A 22104-nucleotide genomic window follows, 5' to 3' on the forward strand; every position below is an offset into this window, starting at 1 on the left:
CTGCGCCATCCTCCAGAGAAAGTGAAGGCAGGCAGAAATGAAGAGTAGCGGCAGCTGCTGAAACTGAAAACAGGTGACTTCATGAGCTAGTTCTTAGGAAAAAAGACCCAGAGTCCTTCAGCTAATCAAGAAAAAGGAAAACAGTACAATCAGGAAGTTCAAGTTATCTCAGATACAGAGGACATTCAAAGAGTTAGTTTAAAAAAAAACACTGTGCTTTTTTGGGGTGGTCCCACTGAGTATGTTAGTATAAGATTGTTCTATGAAGTATACTTCAGAGGGGAAATACATTGAATTGTGTGGTTTTCCAATTGTGTTTGCAGTCTGTTGTGCAGGTGGAGACCTTGGGAGAGGTCGGTGTGTTCTTTACTCTGTTCCTCGTTGGCCTGGAGTTCTCCCCAGAAAGGCTGAGAAAGGTAAGGGCTTCACCAAGCGGTGTTGTTGCCTCCAATTTATCATCGTATGGATTCAGTTTGTTTACTTTCAGTGTGTGTCTATGATTGGACTATCAAATTAAACATTTTAGAATAGGTTTTAGTTTGATATTATTTTTGGAACGTAAATTCTGAAAGATAAAAAATGCTGGAAAAGGTGAAAATTCAATGCATAAATAAAATGAGCTTTCATGTGGCTGATTTCCAAAAAGGGTCTGAGAAGTGACGTGTTTGAGACTTCATAATGAGGTCCCTCCAAGAAGGTCCAACACTGCTCGAGGCTGAACTGTCACAAGGATCAGATGTTCAGTGTGTTACCCTGGAAAAAGGTCTTTAATTCCTAAACAAGTGGCAAACTGTGATTCTGTCGTTCTGTCCCTGTAAAGTGCCAGTCCCTGGAAGGCCGGTCGCAGTTGGGGCCGCGCGTGCGGAAACGGTGAAATCCAGGAAGCGCGCTCGCTCTGAGCGCTGAGGGCCGGAGCGGAGAGCGAGGGAGTCGGAAGGGAGCTAATGAGAAGCGCCTCCCTCACAGAGGAGGAAAGCAGCCAGGGGACAGAAGGGCAGGGCGGGCGACTGCAGTGCCCCAGGCCCCCAGGCCCGGCCGCGCAGGCCGCTTGGGCAGCAGAGCAGCCCAGCAGGGTGACTGACAAGCCTTAACCTGCCAGTGCGAATGCCAGCTCTCAGCCCAAGGGAAAGACTGCAGCACAAGTTTTTGAAAAAAATGAACCCACAAGAGGTGTTCGCTCCGCATCATGGCGTTTCTATGACAGACGAGGAGCAGCCGGGTGCGGCGTGTGTGCTGGGAGAGGTGTCGAGAGCTGTGCGGTGACAAAAGTGCATTGGAGTGTCAGCCTTGGTTCATCCTGTTCCTCTCTGACCTCTCGTTTCTTTGCTGTTTCTTTCTGGGGAAAGCTCCATTTGTCCGTCTGCTGATCACTGTCACTTCCTTTAATGTGCTTCTCAAGATACGCCTTCTCATTCTGAATCACTTTAGTGTTTCCTCCAGGTATTTCATACCCTTCTGTGTGCTTCTGGCTTAACCCCCGTACGTGACTTCTCAGATCCAGAGTTGAAAGGACACTGCCCCGCTCCTCTGTTCGCCGTGCTGAGGGGGCCTGGCGGGGACCGGCAGGGTCTGCAAGGAGCCAGGGGCCTGTGGGCAGGAAGGTCCTCCTCGAGGCTGTCCCCGCTTCGTGCTCAGCGCGGGCTCCTCCGGGGTCTCATGTGTGTTTAGTTGAGTGCAGTTGACAGCAAACAGCTCAGTTCCCTTGTGGTTTGGGACAGAGAGGGGCAGAGTTCTGGCTGTGCATTGACTGGCCTGACGGTCTCAACGGAGTGCCTCACGCCTTGGACATCAGTGTCATCTACACAGGGGGTTGAAAGATTAAAGTTTGTTCTGGCTCTGCATTTTCATAATTTCTGTTTTTCACCATGGTAGTATTCAGTGTTAAGTGAGAATATTATTTAGCAGCACATGAACATAGTTTTAAACAGTATGAAACCGCACGCCCTTGTCAGCGTGGTGCTGCTTTTGGAGTGCTCTGGGCTTTCCACTGGCAGCCGTTTACCTCTGCGCTGGGCCGTGCACCCACAGGAGGGTGAACGTGTGTGCGCAGTTCGGTTTCAGGTCGTGTGAGGTGGTCTGAGAAGTGGGAGGACGCTTGAACGGGGGCCCATCCCCTATGTAGTGACCTTGTCTCGGTTGAGCTGGGACCGCTCTGGCATGGATCCTCGCTTGTCAGCCCCCCGTGGTGGGCTTGCAGATTCATCTCTGCCTAGTAAGTGGCACTGCCAAGTGACACGTTTGTTCTCCTTTCCTGTTCCCCAGCGTAAGTCTCGGGCTCAGCTCCAGAGCAGCTGGAAGTAGCCAGCACAGTCTCGGGTCAGCCGTGTGCCCCGTCCTGGTGGGAAACCACTCGGTCGGGTTTGAAATAGTAATTGGTGGAAGATCCCCTTAGGTCTCCTGTGAAATCACCGGAAGGTCTGATTGGAAGCTCTTGCAAGCACTGAGGTCTGGGAACTTCTTAGCTGTTGGCGCTGAGGAAAGCTGAGTCTTCCTCCCCTGACTGCACGTCCCACTGAGTTGCTGTGTCCCTGCCTGGCTGTGTTCTGTTTCCCTTCCCACCGTGGGCTCGGCTTTCATCGTGACACCTCCCCAGGTCTGTGTGGGAGTTGTGTCTTCTCCCCTTTTTCTCCTTATTTGTTCCCTCAGTTCCCTTGTTGCAGACACTGGTGGCTGCGGAATGTGAGGTGGTGTGCACAGGTGTGTGATCCTGCCTTGTGGGGCTTCCACCCTGGGATTTCAGAAGGACGTGTAGGGCTGTGAAGAGAAGCCCTAGGACAGAGACGCGAAAATGGAGCTGGAAAGGGCATGCGTCTGTGGTCCAGACGCACGGGGAGGGGCCTGCCCTGACCTGGCTCGGGGAGTTACCTGGGGCCCTTGCTGAGTCAGGTTCTGATATGCGTGGCCCGAGGGCCTGTGTTTCTGGGAGTGCAGGGTGGTCCAGATGCTCTGTGTGGCCCACATTTCCCACCATCGTCCCCTCCACGCTGTGCTTCTTGGGCTGACAGATACCCATCCTCCTCATCAAAGTGTGGTAGCGACCTCAGAAATCATTAGCCTGGCCTTTGTCTACAGATGGAGGAAGCAGAGTAGAGAGACCATTACCTACCCAAGGTGCACAGCCAGCCAGCCAGTGACAGGGTCAGGCCTGAGCTCCGAGCTCCGAGCTCCGGGCTCCCTTACGGGCAGGAATGCCCCAGCTGCTTACAGGAGGGGCTACCTAAAACTTGGAAATCTTGGGGCGCCTGGGTGGCTCAATCGGTGAAGCGTCTGCCTTCAGCTCAGGTCATGATCAGGTCCCGGGATTGAGTCCCGCATCGGGCTCCCTGCTCAGTAGGGAGTCTGCTTCTCCCCTTCTTTCCTGCTCATGCTCTCTCTCACTATCTCTGTCTCTCTCAAATAAATAAAACATTAAAAAAAAAAAATTGGAAATCTTAAAATCCAGCATGCCGCCTCCCCAGGAGCTGTGGCTAGCTCTGCAGGTGCGCCCGGGCCCTCCCACCAGTCCTGGCTGTGACAGGAAGAAGGAGAGCTGTTGGGAGGCTATTAGCCATGACGGCCATCGCCACTGCCAGGGGCAGGAAGTAAGGAGTGTGGAATCCGAACCTTGGCTTCTCTGGAAGGAGTACCGGGGCCTGGGTTGGCCAGAGCCGAGTGGCAGAGAAGAGACCGCTCTGCCCTCAGGGCTGAGCCCCCAGTTCTGTTGCCTCTGAGTCTCCCGCCATTTGGCTTGGGACTTGGCGGTGTTGGGAGGCTCTTGTAATTCACTTCGGGAAGTTGGAAGCTTCTGTGGTGGACACGCAGCCTGGCAGCCAGTTATGGCTGTGGGGAGGTCCACGGTAGGAATCAGAACCCAGCCTTACGAAGAGCCTCCTGGGTGCCCTGATTCCCAAAGACAGTGCTGTGATTTTGAGGGAAGGGTAGCTTTTTACCAAGAGGCAGAGCAGGGGAGGAAAAGGCCACATCCTTCGGAGCCCCGAAAGGTGAATGGTGTGTTAACACGCTGACGAGGCTGGCCAGCCTGTGGGGCCTCGAGCGTTGTTGGCCTCAGAGCCTCTGCGCTGAGCCCCTCCTGCCCCCACTCTGGGCCCCCCCACGTTCTTGCCAGAGGGCTTGGGTGTGGGAGCTGGTTTTGCCTGAGAGGGTGTGGGGCGAGAAGAAAAGAAACAGGTGCTTTCCAGTAGGATAGGATGAGTGTCAGGATGATTTCTTTTGTCAGTATATACCATTCCTGTTTGTATAAATGTCAGATAGTCTTTATTACTGTGTCTCTTCAACACAGTTGAAAACCCTGGAGAGTTAGCATCAAACCTGATTTCCTCCACATTTTCCATCACTTCTAACACAGCGCTAAGAAAACACTGAGGTGCCTCATCGGTATTTGATTATTGAGCCGTGCTGGCTTCCATGGGACCACGTGTTTTCATCTGGGGAAGTCCGCCGTGGAGACGTGTTGTGAGGATTAGGTTATATGTGCACGGACATGTATACACGGAGAGAGGCGTGTGTTTAGTCCCTGTGGCAACACCGAGCACTCAGGAAGCCGACAGGAATGGTCACTGTTTTTACTGTGTTCAGATCACGGCTTCGGGTATTGTGCTGATGGGGTGTTTACGGCAGAGCGCCTTCCTGAGAGATGGAGGCCCATGAGCGGGCGGTGTGTGCTCTGCATGTCGTCACTAATGTGTGTAAACAAATGTGTTCTTTTGAAGGTGTGGAAGATAGCCTTACAAGGACCATGTTATATGACGCTGTTAATGATCGCATTTGGCTTGTTATGGGGACACCTTTTACAGATCAGACCCACTCAGAGCGTCTTTATTTCTACCTGCTTGTCCTTATCGAGCACACCCTTGGTGTCCAGATTCCTCGTGGGCAGTGCCCGGGGTGAAAAAGAAGGTAGGTGGTGATGTGCTGTATGTATGTGTTGAAGTATTAGGTGTGTCATTGACTTGAATTCACTCCGAAGGCCTTCTGGAAAAATTACAACTCTGCCTCCGTCCTTGGAGCCCTCTTAGCAGTCATAGTGTTCAGCTTTTCCAAATCTCCACTGGACTAAGAAAGTGGTATTTACATGTTTATTAATTTAGGATAGTTTGAGGACCACGTTCAAAAGAAATGAATCCATGTTGGAAAATGGAAATTGGTGGTTTAGGAGGTGAGCGTGCCGCACCCGAGTCAGCGCTGCGCTCATGTGAGGTCACCGAGTGCGTCCGACCTGCGGCCTGAAACAGAACGGCGCCAACTCTGGCCGGGGCTGGAGACTCACATACTCCTGTAACGTACGGTAATCGAAGGCATCTTCAGCCCTTGGGTACCGCCAGCTTCAGCTCTGTGCGTGAGACTCTGGCCTCTGATCGTTACTGGACGTGTTGAAGCCCGACTGCGTCAGAAGCTTAGGGGAGAACATTCCAGGCTGCCTCACGGGGCACAGCTGCGCTTCGACCACCTGCCATTTTTTACATCATGTGAACTCATTATGGTGATGTTCACTGCTTTGTTTTTATTTTGTAAAGGGAAAAAACAGGGTTGAAATGTTGTAGTAACCTCACACTGATATTTGCCTGCACCAACACAGCAATGAGAGGGAAACATGAAAAGGGAAAACCAGAGCCCTGGGGCAGGCTTCTCTGATAAGGCTTCTCTGTTACAGCCTGTGTAACAGCATGTTCATGATGAAAAGACTCAATACATAAAGACATTGTTTCTCCCAAATTTATAAATTCCCAGCTATCCCAGTAAAGAAATCTCGCAGGGTTTTTCATGAAACTTGGCAAACTGAGCCTACAGTTTATTGAAGAGCAAAGGCCAAGAATAGCCAAGAATAACTAGAAGTGAGGGACTTGTGCAGCAGATGGCAAAGCCCTGAGTTCCTATCCCTGTGCTCGGCAGCTCGGCGTGTCCAGACTGGATGGGGGAGAAGGGGAGGGGCAGCCAGGTGCGCACATGCATGGGAGCCTGGGGGCTGCTGGGGGGTGGGAATTAGTTGTCCATGCGGATGAATAAAATCAGAGTCCTCCCTTGAGCCACACACACAAACCAGCTCAATGTGGGTTAAACACCTCAATGTGAAGGGCAGAACTTCAGAGCCTGCTGGAGAGAAATATGGGAAATACCCTGTGACCTTAGGGTAGAGAGAATCGCTGAAATCGAGATGCAGAATCCAAAAGAAAAAAATGTTGACAAACCTGAACACATTGAACCTTGTAAAACTTCTATTAAAAAGGCATTTTTTAGGGCACCTGGGTGGCTCAGTTGTTAAGCGTCTGCCTTCGGCTCAGGTCATGATCCCAGGGTCCTGGGATCAAGCCCCGCATCAGGCTCCCTGCTTGGTGGGGAGTCTGCTTCTCCCTCTCCCTCTCTCTCCCTCTGTGTGCCTACTCTCTCTCTCTTAAATAAATAAGTAAAATCTTAAAAAAAAAAAAGCGTTTTTTAGAACCTGCAGACTAGGAGAAGACGTTTGCTATGTATATAAGAGGTGCAAGGAGGAGATACTTCGAACGCATCAAGAACTTTAACAGCAATCAAAACAAAAGGAAGCCCAGTTGGAAAATAGGCAAAACGTCCTGGTGGAGAACTCAGGGAAGAGAAGATGTGCGTGATGAGTAACCATGAAGAGGGGCTCAGCAGTGGTTAGGGGAAGGCAGGTGCGGGCTGCTCGTCACATGTGCTGGCCTGGAGTCTCCTCCGCGTGCCTGTGTTGGCAGGACTGTGGGCTCTCACGCGCTGTCAGTGGGAGTGGGGGCTGGGTCAGTCACTTTGGGGAGCACTGCCACAAGCAGACTTTCCATTTCTAGAGACACGTCCTAGAAAGCTCTTCAAATGTGAAAGAATATTCAAAACAATTATTTTTTTTAAGATTTTACTTGAGCGAGAGGGAGCACAAGCAGGGGGAGGAGCAGAGGGAGAAGCAGACTGCTTGCTGAGTGGGGAGCCCCATCAGGACGCGGACTCAATCCCAAGACCCTTGGGATCATGACCTGAGCCAAAGGAAGATGCTTAACCGACTGAGCTACCCAGGCGCCCCAAAACAATTATTTTTGATAGCAAAAAATTTTAAGTAATCTGAGTCTTTAGTAATACAACGAGCAGTTAAATTATGGTGTTTTCATATCTACTGGAGTACTACAGATGTAAAAATGAATTAATCATTATGCCGTGAAGAAGAAATACAAAATACAGAAGACGTCTCGTCCGATATAATTTATGGAAAGTTTGAAATTGTGCAAAGCTGTGTCCTCAAAGCTGCACCCCGAGAGCAGAAGCAGTGCATGCCCAAGGGTGACGGCCTGCCTCTTCACACGTGGCTGTGGTGTTGCCCAGATCCTCCTTTTCCACTTCTCAAGATTTCAAGCTAGTACATTGGATAGTGGGACCCAGACCCCCAAGGGGTCAGTAGATCGCTCCAACCTTCCATGCCCATGCTCAGAACCCACAGAACGACGAAGGGTCAGGCAGCCTGAGGTCATGGTAGCAGCTTGATTATGATGAAGGTGATACAAGATGTGGTGGTGGCTTTTGGTCCCTGTTCCCAGAATGAGACTTGCTATCAGCCACGTGCTGCGTGGACCCACAGAGTCTCTCTCTGTCAAATAAATAAATAAAATATTAAAAAAAAAAAATCTGAACCGAGTGTCTCCAAAGTTTACAGTTTAGCAAAGCACGGTAATGGGTATGTGGTTATTCATCATATTCTTTATTTTCCTTACATTTAAAGTATTTAATAAAAGGGATAGAAAACAGGAAAGAAATAAATGCTATAGTAGTGATAAGCACAAAAATTAACCTTAGTGCAAAATACAGTTTATTGAAAGTGGTATCTTTAATTTTTAATAGTTAAGTCTGAGTAATTACTTTCACCTGGGTCTCGACTGTACAGCTTACCTTTCCCATCAGTCACTACAGTGGGTGCACGTCTCTCCCACGTCTTTCCCTTCCGGCTCAGTGAGCTGCTTCTCTGCAGGGGCTTCCTGAGAACCTGTTCCCTGTTGCCTGCCCCCTGGTGGCAGATAGTTCATGCTCGCTGAATTAAGACCTTGGACTGTGAACAAAGAACAGAATTTAAAAAAACATTTAGAAGATGCTGGCAGTGTATCGTCAAATGCCATTTCTAAAAAGTAAGGTGTGACTGGATATTTTGTATTTCCTCAAAGTCAAGAAGAAGCACCCTCCTGGGCACAGGGCTGAACTACCTTAATCTTGTGTGAGGACTTGGGGAGGAAGACGGCCGTGTCATTGCAAGCACGGGACCTAGCAGATTTCCCAAGGTCAAGAGAGTCAGGAGTCATGAACCCGCTGAGGTGTTTGTTGAAAGTGTCCCACGCCTCCATTATTTGTTGTGAGGGGAGGATTCCTACCTACTAAGATGTGCAACCCCCAAGGACACAGTAACAACCTGATGGGATTATCTGTTCAGAGTGGTGTAAGAACTAAGGCAAGATACTCTGTTCACCAAAAATTTAACTGCGTGGAAAATAAAAGAAGCCTCCTGGAAGGACCAAGTGTGACTTTTGCTCTGGTGATAAGGGATTTTTATTTTATTTAGTTTGTTCATTCTTTTTCTTTTCCATAAGGTTACGCCTATTAGATTGGCCCTTAAATATCTGTTCTTACGAGTAGCTTTTTTTTTGTTTAAGGAAAAAAAAAGCTTATTTTACGGGGTTGGGGGTGAGGAACATGACAATTAAGTGTTTAGAAACACCTTTGAAAGTTTGGTCCAGGGGCGCCTGGGTGGCCAGCCAGTTAATTGTCTTCCTTTGGCTCAGGTCATGATCCCAGGGTCCTGGGATCGAGCCCCGCTTTGGGCTTCCTTGCCCAGCGGGGAGCATGCTTCTCCTTCTGCCTCTGCCGCTCCCCCCTACTTATGCTTTTTCCCTCACTCTCTCTCTCTCAAACAAATAAAATCTTTTTTTTTTTTTTTAAGATTTTATTTATTTATTCATGAGAGACAGAGGGAGAGAGAGAGGCAGAGGGAGAAGCAGGCTCCCAAGGAGCAGGGAGCCCAATGCAGGACTCGATCCCAGGACGCTGGGATCATGACCTGAGCCGAAGGCAGACGCTTAACCATCTGAGCCACCCAGGCGCCCTAAACAAATAAAATCTTAAAAAAAAAAAAAAAAAAAGTTTGGTCCAAAGCCAGAACTGCTGGTTGGAAATGGAGATGTCGGAGGCCCACGTGACGCATTGAGTTGGGGAAAATGGTCTCCGTGTCCTGTTGTCTTTGTAGAGGAGTGGCGGCGTCCCTTCAGGCAGCCCTGGGTACTGCCTTTCTGTTCATCCACCTGGTGAGCCCGTGTTTCTCTAGCAGATCTGTGTTTGTCTCAGGGACAGATGCTCAGTGTGGCAGTGATAGTGGGCTGGAGGTGTGACCAGAAGGGGGCGAGGCCAGGTCTCCCGAATAGCGTAGCGGAGCCATAAAGGCTGGACATGAAGGCTGCTTCCTATGTTCTGGGGACGCAGAGTGAAATTGGCTGTCCAGGCCCGTCATAGTCACGTCCCAAGCCTTCTTTTTATGATGGCATTTTTTCTGTAATTATATGAGTAAACGGTAGTAGAAATGAAATAAACGAGATTTTCTTTACAAAAAGTTAATGTTTAAGATGTTTCAGTGTTTGCTCTCAAAGAGATTTTAAAGTCTGTACTCTGTTAAAGTATCAAAATTACTTGAATTATTTTGGAAATGTGCACAACGATTGTATTTCGACTTGGGACACTTTAAATCATTATAAACCTGTGCCACTGACAGGTTTTTCCTCCAGCAGGTGACATCGACTACAGCGCGGTGCTGCTTGGGATGCTCGTCGTGCAGGACGTGCAGCTGGGCTTGTTCATAGCTGGCATGCCCACCCTTATCCAAGCTGCAGCCGGTACCTACTCCAGGTCAGTGTGCCACGTGGCTTCATCGCACAGTCTGGGCTTCTAGTTTCCCATCATCTGTTTATAAAGATGCTATTTAATGCCTTTTTCTGAAGAGATGTTCAGAGCTTGCGTGGCGCAGACTGAGAGCTTAGACTCTGGAGTCTAGCTGCCTGGGCTCCGGCTCCATCTGTCAACCTTGGGCAAGCTATTTAACCTCTCTTCCTCAGTTTTGTCATCTAGAAAGTGAGGGTGAGGTCACTCCCTAACAGAGTAGTTAGGATTAAATGGGTTACAATATAAATGTGCTTAGAACAATGCCTGGAACATGGGGTGTGTGTGTGTGTGTGACCATGTGCGTGATTGCGTGTGCACATGTATGTGATTGTGCACGTGCGTGAGCATGCATGCACGCCATCATTGTGGGGATCTATCATTGTTAGTATTGTGTGCGTGATTGCGTGTGTGCATGTATGTGATTGTGCGTGTGCATGAGCGTGCATGCTCACCATCATTGTGGGGATTTATCATTGTCAGTGTCTCCACCGTTACCATTTCGCCTGATCCTTCTTTCTCTTCTTCCAATAAAATAATACCAAAACCTGAACTGCACTTGCTTAGGTTCATGTGCAGAGAGAAGTCAAATTGAAAAGTGGAAAAATAAATGTATCCAGAAAGTCATAGGTTACATGGTGTATAGAACCTATTACAAGAACACCAGCCAGAAAATAAATCACTTGGAAAATGTAAGGAGCCTCATAAAATTTAAAGGTAAATTACACATGGGTTAGGACTATAAGCTTGAGTTTGTTTTAAGCAAATATACTATGTGCATATAAATATTGGGCTTTGAGTGTTTCCAGGTGCTACATTTATTTACTTCATGTCTCGCAGTGATGATACCATAGGTCACAAGTTAATAGACTTTTTTGAAATTTCTTTTGGAACCACCTTGAAATGCCGAGATCTGTCATTTAATTTATTTGTTCCTTTCTAATCTATATGCCTTTTATTTCTTCTTCTTACCTTGCTTCACTGGCTAGCATTTCCAGTACTTTGTTGAGTAACATGAGAGTGGATGTTTCTGCCTTTTTCCTCATTTTAGAGGGAAAGCATCCACTCTTTCGCCATTAAATGTGATGTTCACTGTGGGGTTTTTTGTAGATGTTCTTTATCAATTTAAGGAATTCCCTTCTGAGTTTGCTGAGAGTTTTTATTGTTAGTGCATGTTGGATTTTGTCAAAAGCTTTTTCCACGTCTGTTGATACGATTGTATGATTTTTCTTCTTTAGCCAGTTGATACAGTGGATTACATCGAAAGTCAAACCAGCCTTGAATACCTAGAATGAATCCCACCTTGCAGGGGTTGTGGTATATAATTCTTTTTATACATTTTATACAATTAGCTAATATTTTGTTGAGAATTTTTATGTCTGAGTTCACGATAGGTATTGATGTGTAGCTTTCTTTTATGGTAATCTCCTTTTCTGGTTTTGGTATTAGGATAATTCGCGGTTCATAAAATGATTTGGGACATGTTCCTTCTCTCTCTGTTTTCTGGAAAACATTGTATAAAACTATTAATTCTTCCTTAAATATTTGGTAGAATTCTCTAGTGAAACCACCTGGGTCTTGAGATTTCTTTTGGGAGATTTTTCTTAAATTACAAATTCAATTTGCTTAGTGGTTAATAAGGCTATTCAAATTATCTACTACATTTTGTTGAGTTGTGGTAGCTTGGTTTTTCAGAGTTGGTCCATTCCATTTCATTTGTTAAATTTATATGTGTAGAATTGCTTATAATGTTCCTTTATCATCCTTTTGATGTCTGTAGGATCTGTTTTGCTCCTCATGTTGGTAACTTGCATCTTCTCTCTCTTTTCCTTTGTCAGTCTTTCTAGAGGTTTGGCAGTTTTATTAATTGCTTCAGATTACCACCTCTTTGTTTCATTAGTTTTTCTCTTTGTTTTTCTGTTTTTAATTTCATTGGTTTCTACCCTTTTCCCCCCCTATTCTTTTCCCTTCCTCCTTTCCATTTTTTCCCCTTAGCTTTGAGTTTATTTTGCTCTTGTATTTTTCTAGGTTCTTGTGCTGTGAACGTAGATTATTGATTTGAAACCTTTTTTCTTTTCTACTGTACTTAGCGCTACAAATTTTCCTTGCAACACTGTTTTAGCTGCATTTCTTTTATTGTGATGCATTGTATTTTTATCTTCATTCAGTTCAGTTAATGTAAAACATTTCCTTTGATGCTTCCTCTTTGACCCATGGATTATTTAGAAGTCTGTTGCTTAATTTCCAAGTGTTTATGGAGATTTTCCTGTTGTCTTTTATCTTACTGATTTCTAGTTTGATTCCACTGTGGTCACAAAACAAACACACTTTGTATGATTTTAAATCTTTTAAATTTGTTGAGGTTTGTCTTGTGGCCTCAGATATGGTCTGTGATAAGTGCTCCCAAGTCACTTGAAAACAAAATGTGTATTCTGATGTTGAGTGGAGTTTTTTTTTTTTTTTGTCAAATCCTGTTTGTTCCCTGCATTGTTCAGTTTTTCTCTATTCTTGCTGTGGTTCCAACAATTGTTGAGGAAGGTGGTTATTAACATCCCCAATTATAATTGTTTATTTGTCTATCTCTTCTTCTATCAGCTTTTGCTTTATGTATTTTGGGGCTGTTTTGTTTGGTGCATACATTTTGTCTTCCGGGTAGATAGATCTTGTTATCTTATGTAGTATTTCTTTTATTTCTAGTGATTTTCCTTATTCTGAAATTCACTTTATCTGATATTAATATAGCCAGTCTTGCTTGTTCTTTATTAATGTCTACAGTGGTCTGTCTTTTCCATCTTCTTACTGTCAGTCTGTTTATGCCATTGTATTTGAAATGAGTTTCGTATAGACAAGGTATTGCTAATGATGTTTTTTTAATCGACTCTGTCTTAATTAGTGTTGAAACCAGTTGCATTTAAGGTAAATATTGATGTTAGGACTTAAGTCTCTTGTTTTGTTATTTGTTTTCTGTTTCTTGTTCCTCTTTTACATTTTTCTTACCTCCTGTGGTTGCTTGCATATTTTTAAGGGTTGCATGTTTTTGAGTGTATTACTTTGTATAGTTACTTTAGTAGCTACTCTAAGCACTACAGTACACACGTTACCATAATCAGCTTGCTGCTGTCGACACTTCACCTGTTCTTGTGAAATGTAGGAACCCTATTTCCATTTAGTTCCCTTTCTTCTCCCTACTTTTTAAATATAATTGTTGTATTTTCCTACTTACATTGAGCACCATATCAGATGGGTTTATTAACTTTGCTTCAATAACCGAATAGGATTTTTAAACGTATGAGGATTATCTATTATATTTTCACCAGTTCTTTTATTCTTACTTGCTTCCTTGAGTTCAAGATCTCTTTTGTTATAATTTCTTTTCTGTCTAAGGACTTTTCTTTGGTCATTCTTTCATAGTTAGTCTGCTTCTGATGGCAAATTCTCATAGTTTTTCTTCATCTGAGAACATTTTATCTCCCCTCATTCTTGAAGGACATTTTCACAAGATATGGATTTTGCAGTTGACAGTTCTTTTCTTCAACACTTGAAAAATGTGCTACTTCTCTGGCCCCCAATGGCTTCAATGAGAAATTGGCTGCCATTCAAATTTGTGTTTTTTCCAAACACAAGTTACAGAGAATTACTCACTTAAAGGAGTAGTTTCTCACTGGTTGTTTTTAAGATTCATTCTTTGTTTTTAGTTTTCAGAAATCTAACTGTGGTGCATCTTGGTGTCTTCATTGGTTCAGCTCCTCTAACAACACCACAGACAAATTTTCTCACAGTCTCACGGCTGGATGTCTGAGATCAGGTGCTGGCAGATTCAATTCTTGACCAGAGCTCGCTTTCACACAGCTGTCCTCTTGCTGTGTCCTCACGTGGCAGAGGGTGCGCAACACAGAAGGTCTCTGGTCTTTTATGATGAGGGCACTGACCCCACCTCAGGGCCTCAGCCTCGTGATCCACCTAATCCTAATCACCTTCCAGGGGTCCCTCCTCCTAACACCATCATGTCAGGACTTCACATAGGAATGGAGCGGGGAGTGGTACATTCAATCCGTAACACTCTGGGTGTATCCTATTTGGAGTTTGCTTGGCTTCTTGAATCTGTAGGTTTGTGTCTCTTGACTAATTTAGAATTTTTCAGCCATTGTTTCCTCAAATATTGTTTCAGTCCCACATGCTCTCCCCTGCTAGGACTCCAGAGGTTTTATTACGTCCCACAGGCCTCTGAAATGACTTTTTTTTTTTCCTATTTTCTCTCTGTTGTTCAGACCAGGTAAATTCTGTTAATCTGTCCTTAAATTCACAGATTCTGTCCTCTTTCTTCACTCTGTTTAACCCACCCAGCAAGATTTTTATTTTTGTTATTACAGTTGACGAATGAACAATGCTAGTTTGAACTATGTGGGTCCACGGATATACATAGGACGGTGCTGTAAACATATTTTATTTTCCTTATAACGTTTTAATACCATATTTTTTCCTATACCAACTTTATTGTAAGAATATAATATATATAAAAAAAGAATATAATATATAATTCATACACACAATATGTGTTCATCGACTGTCATCAGTAAGGCTTCTGGTCAATAGTAGGCTATTAGTTTTAGGGGGAGTCAAAAATTATATGCAGATTTTTGACTGTGCAGATGGTTGGTATCCCCCAACCCCCACGTTGTTCAAAGGTCAACTGTATATCGTTTGGTTGTATGATTTCCATTTGGTCCTCCTTTTTATGACTTCTGTTTCTTTACTGAGATTTTCTATATTTTCATTTCTTTCAAGAGAATTTTTAATTGCTGTTGAATCCTATTTTTGATGGCTGCTTAAAATCTTTGTCAGATAATTCTAATAAGATTCACCTTGATGTTTACCTTTTGCCAGATGTTATATTAAGTTTCAGCAATCCTAAAATGATTAAGATCTCTTCTCTGCCTGGCAGAGAAAGTAGAAGAAATGAATAGCTTTTGAACTGAGATTTCCAGAGGTTAAGGCTCAGGCCCTAGAGCTCCAGCACTGGCCACTTACCAGCCTTGCAATCTCTAGGCTTCAGTTTTCTCCCTGAAAACGCGGATGGGGTGGGGCGCCTGGCTGTCTCAGTCGTGGAACGTGTGACTCGTGATCTTGGGGTGGGGGTTCGAGCCCCACGTTGGGTGTAGAGATTATTTAAAAAATAAAATCTTAAAAAAAACAGTGGGGATGGTATGGAAATAGTACCTGCCTCATGGGCTGTGTGAAGGTTGCAGGAGAGAATCCTGCAGAGGGTCTAGGGCACTACCTGGTGGATAGAACTCTTAGTCAGTTTATTGAGAGGGCCCTCTTGTCATTTTCCTCTGATTCAGATTTTTTTCAACTATCAGAAAAGTAACACTTCTCGTCACAACCTATAACTCAGAGCCAGTTCTTTTTCCTTCTGGCTACAGATTTTCAGTATCAGTAACTGAACAAAATTTGGACAGCAAAGGAAGATTTGCAACTTTAGTTGAAAATCATTGGCGTTCTATTTAAGAAGTGTACAGTAAATTAGGACCTGTAGAGGTGAGAGTCTCCTTACCAAATGGGAAGCAGAGCCTCCACAAAGAGCTGCAGGTACAGCTGCCACCGTAGGACATGTCTCGGGAAGCTTTGGGAAGGTTTCTGTTTTTCCAGTTAAAAAATCTAGTATGTGTATTGATCCTATTGATATTATTCCCCTTTAGCCATGAGACATAATAGTTTTAATGATGTAGAAAAGATGTTCTGTATTATGCTAATCTGTAAAAAATGGAGTCAGATCATACACAGTATTCCTCAACAGGTTAATAGAGTTGCCCAAAGACTCAGCTGTTCCAGTCCAAGGTGTTTACCCAAGAGAAGTGAAGACATCTGTCCACATGAAAGCCTGGGTGTGGGGGTGATGGGAGCACAACAGGGTTTACGTCCTTGACGCCACAAGTTACATACTTTAAAATGGTTCAAGTGGTAATTCCATGTTATCAATATCTTACCACAATAAAAAAATGAAACTTGCGTATGAATGTCCATAGTGGCTTTATTCATAATTGCTGAAAAGCGGACACTCACATGTCCATTAGCTACTGACTGGATAGAGTGCTGCGACCACACAGCGGGATGTTCAGCCGCGGGGCAAGGGATGGAGCCCTGACACAGGCCACGTACAACCCCACGAACCTCGACGACATCACGCTTACGAAGGAAGCAGACACACAGGCCACATACCATGTGATCCCACTTATGTGAGGCGTCCAGAACAGGCAAATCCACAGACAGGAAGTAGATCAGTGGCTGTCAGGAACGCTGATGGATGGTAAATACACTCTGAAACAGACAGTGGTGGTGGGCACACACCTCAGTGAGCATACTAGAAACCACTGAAGTGTGCACTTTATTTTCTTTTTTAAAGATTTATTTATTTATTTTAGAGATTGTGCACAAGCAGAGGGAGAGGCAGAGGGAGGGGGAGAAGCAGGCTCCCCGCTGAGCAGGGAGCCCAATGCGAGGCTGGATCCCAGGACCCCGGGATCATGGCCTGAGCCGAAGGCAGACACTCAACCAACTGAGCCACCTAGAGAATACTTTTTAAAAATAGTGATTTAAATTGTTAAATCTTGCAAGATCATGAAAATTCTAGAAGAAAGTATGGATGGATTTGTTTATAATATTGAAGATGGGGGCCCTCAGCTTCAAGTAGAGCAGAAATTCCAGAAGCCATAAAGGACAGGAAAAGTGATCAGTGTTACTGCGTGAAAGTTTTATACTGTGGGTATTTGAGTATACACACACACACGTGCTTGTAAATACACATGTGTGCGCACACATGTGCACACGTGCTCTGAAATGTGCAGGTACACATTTTGTAAGCAGGCCAAAAACAAATGGGAAAAGTATTTGTAAACACATCAAAGAGAGTTAAGTTTCTTACTTCATGAAGATCTACAAATTAGTAAGAAAACTTTGAATAGCCCAGTTAAAAAATAGGTGAGCAGCGAACCTAGAAATGAGCAAATGGAAGATGCTCACGCTGCCACATAAGGCAGGAGGCATCTTCTACCCATCAGACTGCAGACCCTTTTAAAAGTGGGGTGATAGGGCGCAGCTCCAGTGCTCAGGGCAGAGAGGTGAGCCGAGTGTTTGGGGAGGATAATGAGCAGTGAGTGCATGAGCGGTCACCGGAAGGGCTCTGGTCAGGTAAGTGTGCAGAGGACCGGAGTAGGGTGAGGAGTGGCGGACAATGGACGGCCACGTCACATTGGCAGGGCCTCTGAGTCGGAAACACAGAGGGCGCCATGGGGTGGCGGGGAGCCCCCGAGGTGGGGGCCTGGTGCACAGGTCCTGCCTGCCGGAGGGAAGGTGGGCCTCCAGAGAACAGAGGCTGCTGTGGGTGCAGGAGGGGGCAGTTGCACTGGGCCAGGAAGCCTGGGCTTGTCTGGTATTGCCAGGGTGGTTCTGGCCTCTGGAGCATCACGAGACCAATTAGGTTAGTGCAGCCTTGTGGGCAGGTGACGGCACCTCGGGGAGGAGTGTGGGGTGCCGGACCCAGGGCAGGTGCCGCATGAATGGGGTGGGAAGACTGGCCGGGGAGTGAGGTGGACCCAGCCTGCTTCGCTCTGTGCAGGCCTGCCAGGGCTGCAGACCCCAGGTCCACGTGCCTGCCTCCCTCTCGGTGAACCCTCGTGGAGCCTTCCCCCCACGTGATCAGTCGTGTGGCATGGCTGCTACTTCAGGCTTTGACTGCAGTGATGCGTCCTCTCCTAGTAACCAGATCTGTATTCTTCCATTGGGAACTTTTAAACCGGAATTCCAGACTAGATAAGTTTCCTAAATATGATGGAGAACTAAGTTTTTAAAAACTAATTAAATAAAAAATATGTATACTCACTGTAAATAAACATGCAATCGTGCCCTTCTTAAAGTTTTTGACTGCGATCTTAAGAATTCGTTCTGCGAGGTAAATAGCATGTCCTAAAAAGAGCTTCGGACAGAATCCTGTTCTCTGAGACTAAACGGACACAAAATGCGGAGTTCTGGCTCGGCCACGAGGAGCTGTTTTGCTGCGGGTCGCTGGGGTTCTGTCTCCGTGCTGCCGGTGTGGAGCTTGCAGGGTGACAGTTGCCTCAGGAGGAATTCCCAGTGGGCGTTAGTTCCTGGTGAGGGATTTTGTTAGTCACGGAGCTGTTTGAGCGGCGGCCAGGAGTCCTCATACTCTGTAAGATGTGTTTGTTTCACAGCTGACGGCAAAGCAGCCACTTCCATATTCGATTCAGATAACTTAAATTGAACCAAGTTACTTAGAATTAATGTGAGTGATAGGTTTTTAGTGTTTGCAAATAAAAATGTGATTTGGGAAATTTATTTTGTAACATATCAAAGAAAAACGAGTGAAAGCCCATTTTATGGGGTGTTTGGTAGGGAAATGTGTTTCGGAGGTGAAATGACATTCGTTTCTTCTCTCCTAGTGTTGTCATGGAGACCCTGCGGATCCTGGCTTTGGTCGGTCAGATCCTCTTCTCACTAGCTGCTGCTTTTCTTCTGTGTCTTGTTATAAAGACTTACCTCATTGGACCATATTATCGGAAACTGCACATGGAAAGCAAAGGGAACAAAGAAATCCTTATCTTAGGAATCTCTGCTTTCATCTTTTTAATGTTAATGGTAATTCTCAAAATACCTGTTATTTATATACTCTGACTTGTAATCTGTTCGCTGAAAGCTTATGATCAGTTCTTTATCTTTTTATTTCAATAATAGTTAAAATATTTGAAACACATGGTCGTATTTTTATTTTCTGTCCAGTCATCACTCTACCCCCTCAGTATTAGTACAGCAAGCTAAACCTGTTTGCTCCCATACTTTTTTTTTTAAGATTTTATTTTTATTGAGAGAGAACGAGAGGAGAGAATGAGCAGTGGGGAGGAGCAGAGGAGAAGCAGGCTTCCCGCTGAGCAGGGAGCCCAATGCGGGGCTCGATCCCAGGACCCCGGGATCATGACCTGAGCCAAAGGCAGACGCTTCACCGGCTGAGCCACCTGGGCGCCCTGCTCCCATCCTCTTACGCACTTTGCTGAAATTGCACCTCAAGCGTGGCACTGCAGGTGGTCTGGGTGGCCTTGAGAGCCACGTGGATTGCCAGCATCACCAGCATTACACTGTCTTAAACTCCCAAACAACTCTGGATCTGAAGTCAGATTAACAGTTTAAAACCATTTTTAGTTCTATTCGATGAGGACAAAGCTGGTCAGCAGTGTAACTTCTTTTGCTATAATGTAAAAAGTTGAAAATGAAAATAGAAGGTTCCTTTTAGAAGCAGCCTTCTCCTTATTTAAAGGATGTGCTTCTTGTGAGAGAATGGGGGGAGTGCTGTTAGGACCCCCGCAAACAGTTCGTGGTACCAGCGTCACCTACAGCCCCACAGCTGTGCTCCTCACCACGGGCCCCAGAGAAGTGAAGACTCGGGTTCCCACGGAAACTCACATGGGAATGTTCACAGCAGCTGTATCCGTAGCAGCCAAAGACCACCTAGATGTCCTTCAGCAGGTGCCTGGCTGCACCAGCTGTGGTCCGTCCACACCAGCGAAGACCACCCAGGTCTAAAACAACGGGCACAAGAATCTCCAGAGAATTATCCTGAGCAGGAAAAGCCAGTCCCGAAGGTCGCATACTGTGTAATTCCATTTATGTGACGTTTATGATGATAAAATTTCAGAAATGGAAGATTGCCGGTTGCGAGGCATTGGTGGGGGGATCCTTGTGACAGAAGGTTGCGCGTGTCTTCACTGTGTTGGGTCCTTGTCCTGGCTGTGATCTCACGCCTGACTTAGCAAGATGCCGCCACTGGGGAAGCCGAGCAAGGGGTCCATGAGATCTCCTTGGATTGTGTCTTACAACTACAAGCGAATCTACACTTAGCTCAAAATAAAAAGGTTAATTTTGAAAGGTTAATTTTAATTTAGGGGAAATTAGCAAGAACTATTTCCTCATATTGTCGTATATGATTTAATTGTCTACTAGTGTTTTACAATCTTGGGAGAAGTCTAAGATTTGCTTTTGCTCAAAGCTGCTCATGTGTGTGACTTATTTAATTTTTTTTACATTGCTGTAGCCATTCTGGAGTATTTTTCTCTTTGAAAATAACATCCAGCAAAATTGTGTTGTCTGCATGCCTTCCACGCTGCCTTCGCAGCGGCTGCAAGTTCAGCTGGTTCCGCATTCATGGGCTCGGTTCTCTCCCTGAGCAGCTGCTAGGGCCCCACGCGCGGTCGGTGCCAGGCATCTTGCTGATCAGGTGGTCTCAGCTCGCACACTGTCGTTGCCTGAGGTAGTCCCTGGGCGTCACGGTTCGTCCTCTCTGCGGTTGGGTATGAGGGTTGGTTCCCATTCAGGGCTCTCGTGAGGAAAGCGGCTGTTCCTGCGCTCCCACATGCTCACAGGGGGGGTGGGGGGGTGAGCAGGAGTCGGCTTGCGGGCTGGAGGTGTGCACGGGGCAACCGGTAACGAGCGGGGTCTCCGCACCCTCCCCCGCCCCGGGGTGGCCTCAGCCGCTCTGCTGGGTGGGTGCTAGTGGTGCCTCCTCGGGACTTGACTCGCGTTTCCCTCGCGAGCTGTGTGGACACCCGCCTTGGGGCTGGCCTGTCAACCCTCAGGTCATTTTCCTCTTGGGTTGGTTATTTCTCTTACTCATTTGTAGGAATTTTTTATATATTCTGACAAATTTTTTGTCTTTTTTTCTTTTTACTAAAATGAAATTCCTGTAACAAAATCAGCCGTTTTAACCCTTTTAAAGTGTACAAGGCAGGGGTTTTCAGCACGTTCACAGCACCATGTGACCATCGCCACAGCGAGAACATTCCTGTCACCCCCCCAGAGACCCCGAATCTCCCAGTCCCGCCTATCCCCCATCCCGTAGTAACCGCTGCCCTGCTTTCTGCTCACACGGACTAGCCTGTGTGTCTGCCGCTCTGATGTGGCGTCCCCTAAAGGTCCATCCATGCGGGCATGTTTCTGTACTGGCTCCTTTTATGGCTGAAATTCTATGTTCCGTATATTTTTGATAATATCTTCCAGTCTGTGACTTAACTTTTCACTCTCTTCATGGCATTTTTTAATAACCAGAAGTTCTTAATTTTCATGTACTCTTAAGTTTCGAATTTTGTATGGGTAGCACTCTTTCGGTCCTGCGTTGATCTTTGCCTCCCTTGGTCCAAAGGCACCGTGTCATCTTCTGGGACGTTTTGCTTTGCTTTTCTCATTGGATCTGTGTCTGTCTGGAGGCACGTAGAGCACATGGCATAGGGCTGTGGACACGAATCCGTGTTCTCTCCATGCCACACTGGGGCACAGGGTCACCTTGTCAGAAGCCAAGAGGTGTGTGAGTGCATGAGTGTGAGTGCAAGTGTGCATGAGAGTGTGTGATTATGTAAGTGTGCTTGCGTGTGTATGAGTGTGAGCACGAGTGCGTGGGTGGGAGCATGCAAGTGTGTACGTGTGCTTGTGTGTGAGCACAAGTGCATGAGTGAGCACAACTGTGCGAGCACAAGTGTGTGGGTGTGAGTGCACGTGTGCTTGCATGAGTGAGCCTGAGTGTGAGTGCGAGCGTGCATGTGTGTGAGCATGAGTGCGTGGGTGTGAGCGTGCATGTGAGTATATGTTGTGTATGTGTGCTTGTGTGAGTGAGCGCGAGTGTGCGTGAATGTGAGCACAAGCGTGTGGGTGTGAGTGCACGTGTGCTTGCGTGACTGAGCATGAGTGTGTGGGTGTGAGCGTGCATGTATGTGATTGTGTACGTGTGCTTGCGTGAGTGTGTGAGCACGAGCATGCGAGTGCCGGTGTGTTTCTGACTCTCCGCTCTGTCCCCTTGCTGGCTCACCTGCTCTTACAGGTGGTGGCGCTGTGCCCAGCAGCCTTCTCGGTCCAGGTTGTCTGGCTATCTTCATGGTCTTCCCAGCATCCGCGTGAGGTTTTGGATTCAGCTTGTCAGTTTTCACACGCCACTGCGGGGCCTCGGGGCCTGTGGGAGGAGAGCTCGTGCATTCACGGCTGAGAGCCTCTTGCTTGTGAGCGCACACCCTGCACGCCCTGGCTCTCGTGCGTTTTCTCAGCAGAGCCCTTTGGTATTTGGCGTGAGGGTCGTGCGTTCTCTTGTGGGACTTGTCCCGGGAGCTGGGTGTTTTTTGGCGCTGTTGTGAAGCGTGTTTCCTTAAT

General features: G+C 46.3%; 1 protein-coding gene across 6 annotated transcripts in view; it reads left to right on the forward strand.

Moving 5' to 3' along the window:
• The window catches only part of SLC9D1 (solute carrier family 9 member D1), a 46709-nt gene that overhangs the window by 16088 nt on the left and 8517 nt on the right, over window positions 1–22104 (forward strand). For 3 of the 6 annotated variants that reach the window (XM_081815251.1, XM_081815246.1, XM_081815248.1), the window contains exons 6-9: window positions 324–416; window positions 4710–4896; window positions 9756–9876; window positions 18363–18558. In XM_081815251.1, coding sequence (XP_081671377.1) covers window positions 324–416; window positions 4710–4896; window positions 9756–9876; window positions 18363–18558 — 597 coding nt within the window. The remainder of the gene's footprint in view (window positions 1–323; window positions 417–4709; window positions 4897–9755; window positions 9877–18362; window positions 18559–22104) is intronic. The other 3 variants (XM_081815247.1, XM_081815249.1, XM_081815250.1) reach the window with 2 other exon arrangements.

The sequence above is a fragment of the Leptonychotes weddellii genome, chromosome 3 (genome assembly GCF_054177405.1).
Source record: "Leptonychotes weddellii isolate Sample4059 chromosome 3, ASM5417740v2, whole genome shotgun sequence".
NCBI classification, from domain to species: Eukaryota; Metazoa; Chordata; class Mammalia; order Carnivora; family Phocidae; genus Leptonychotes; species Leptonychotes weddellii.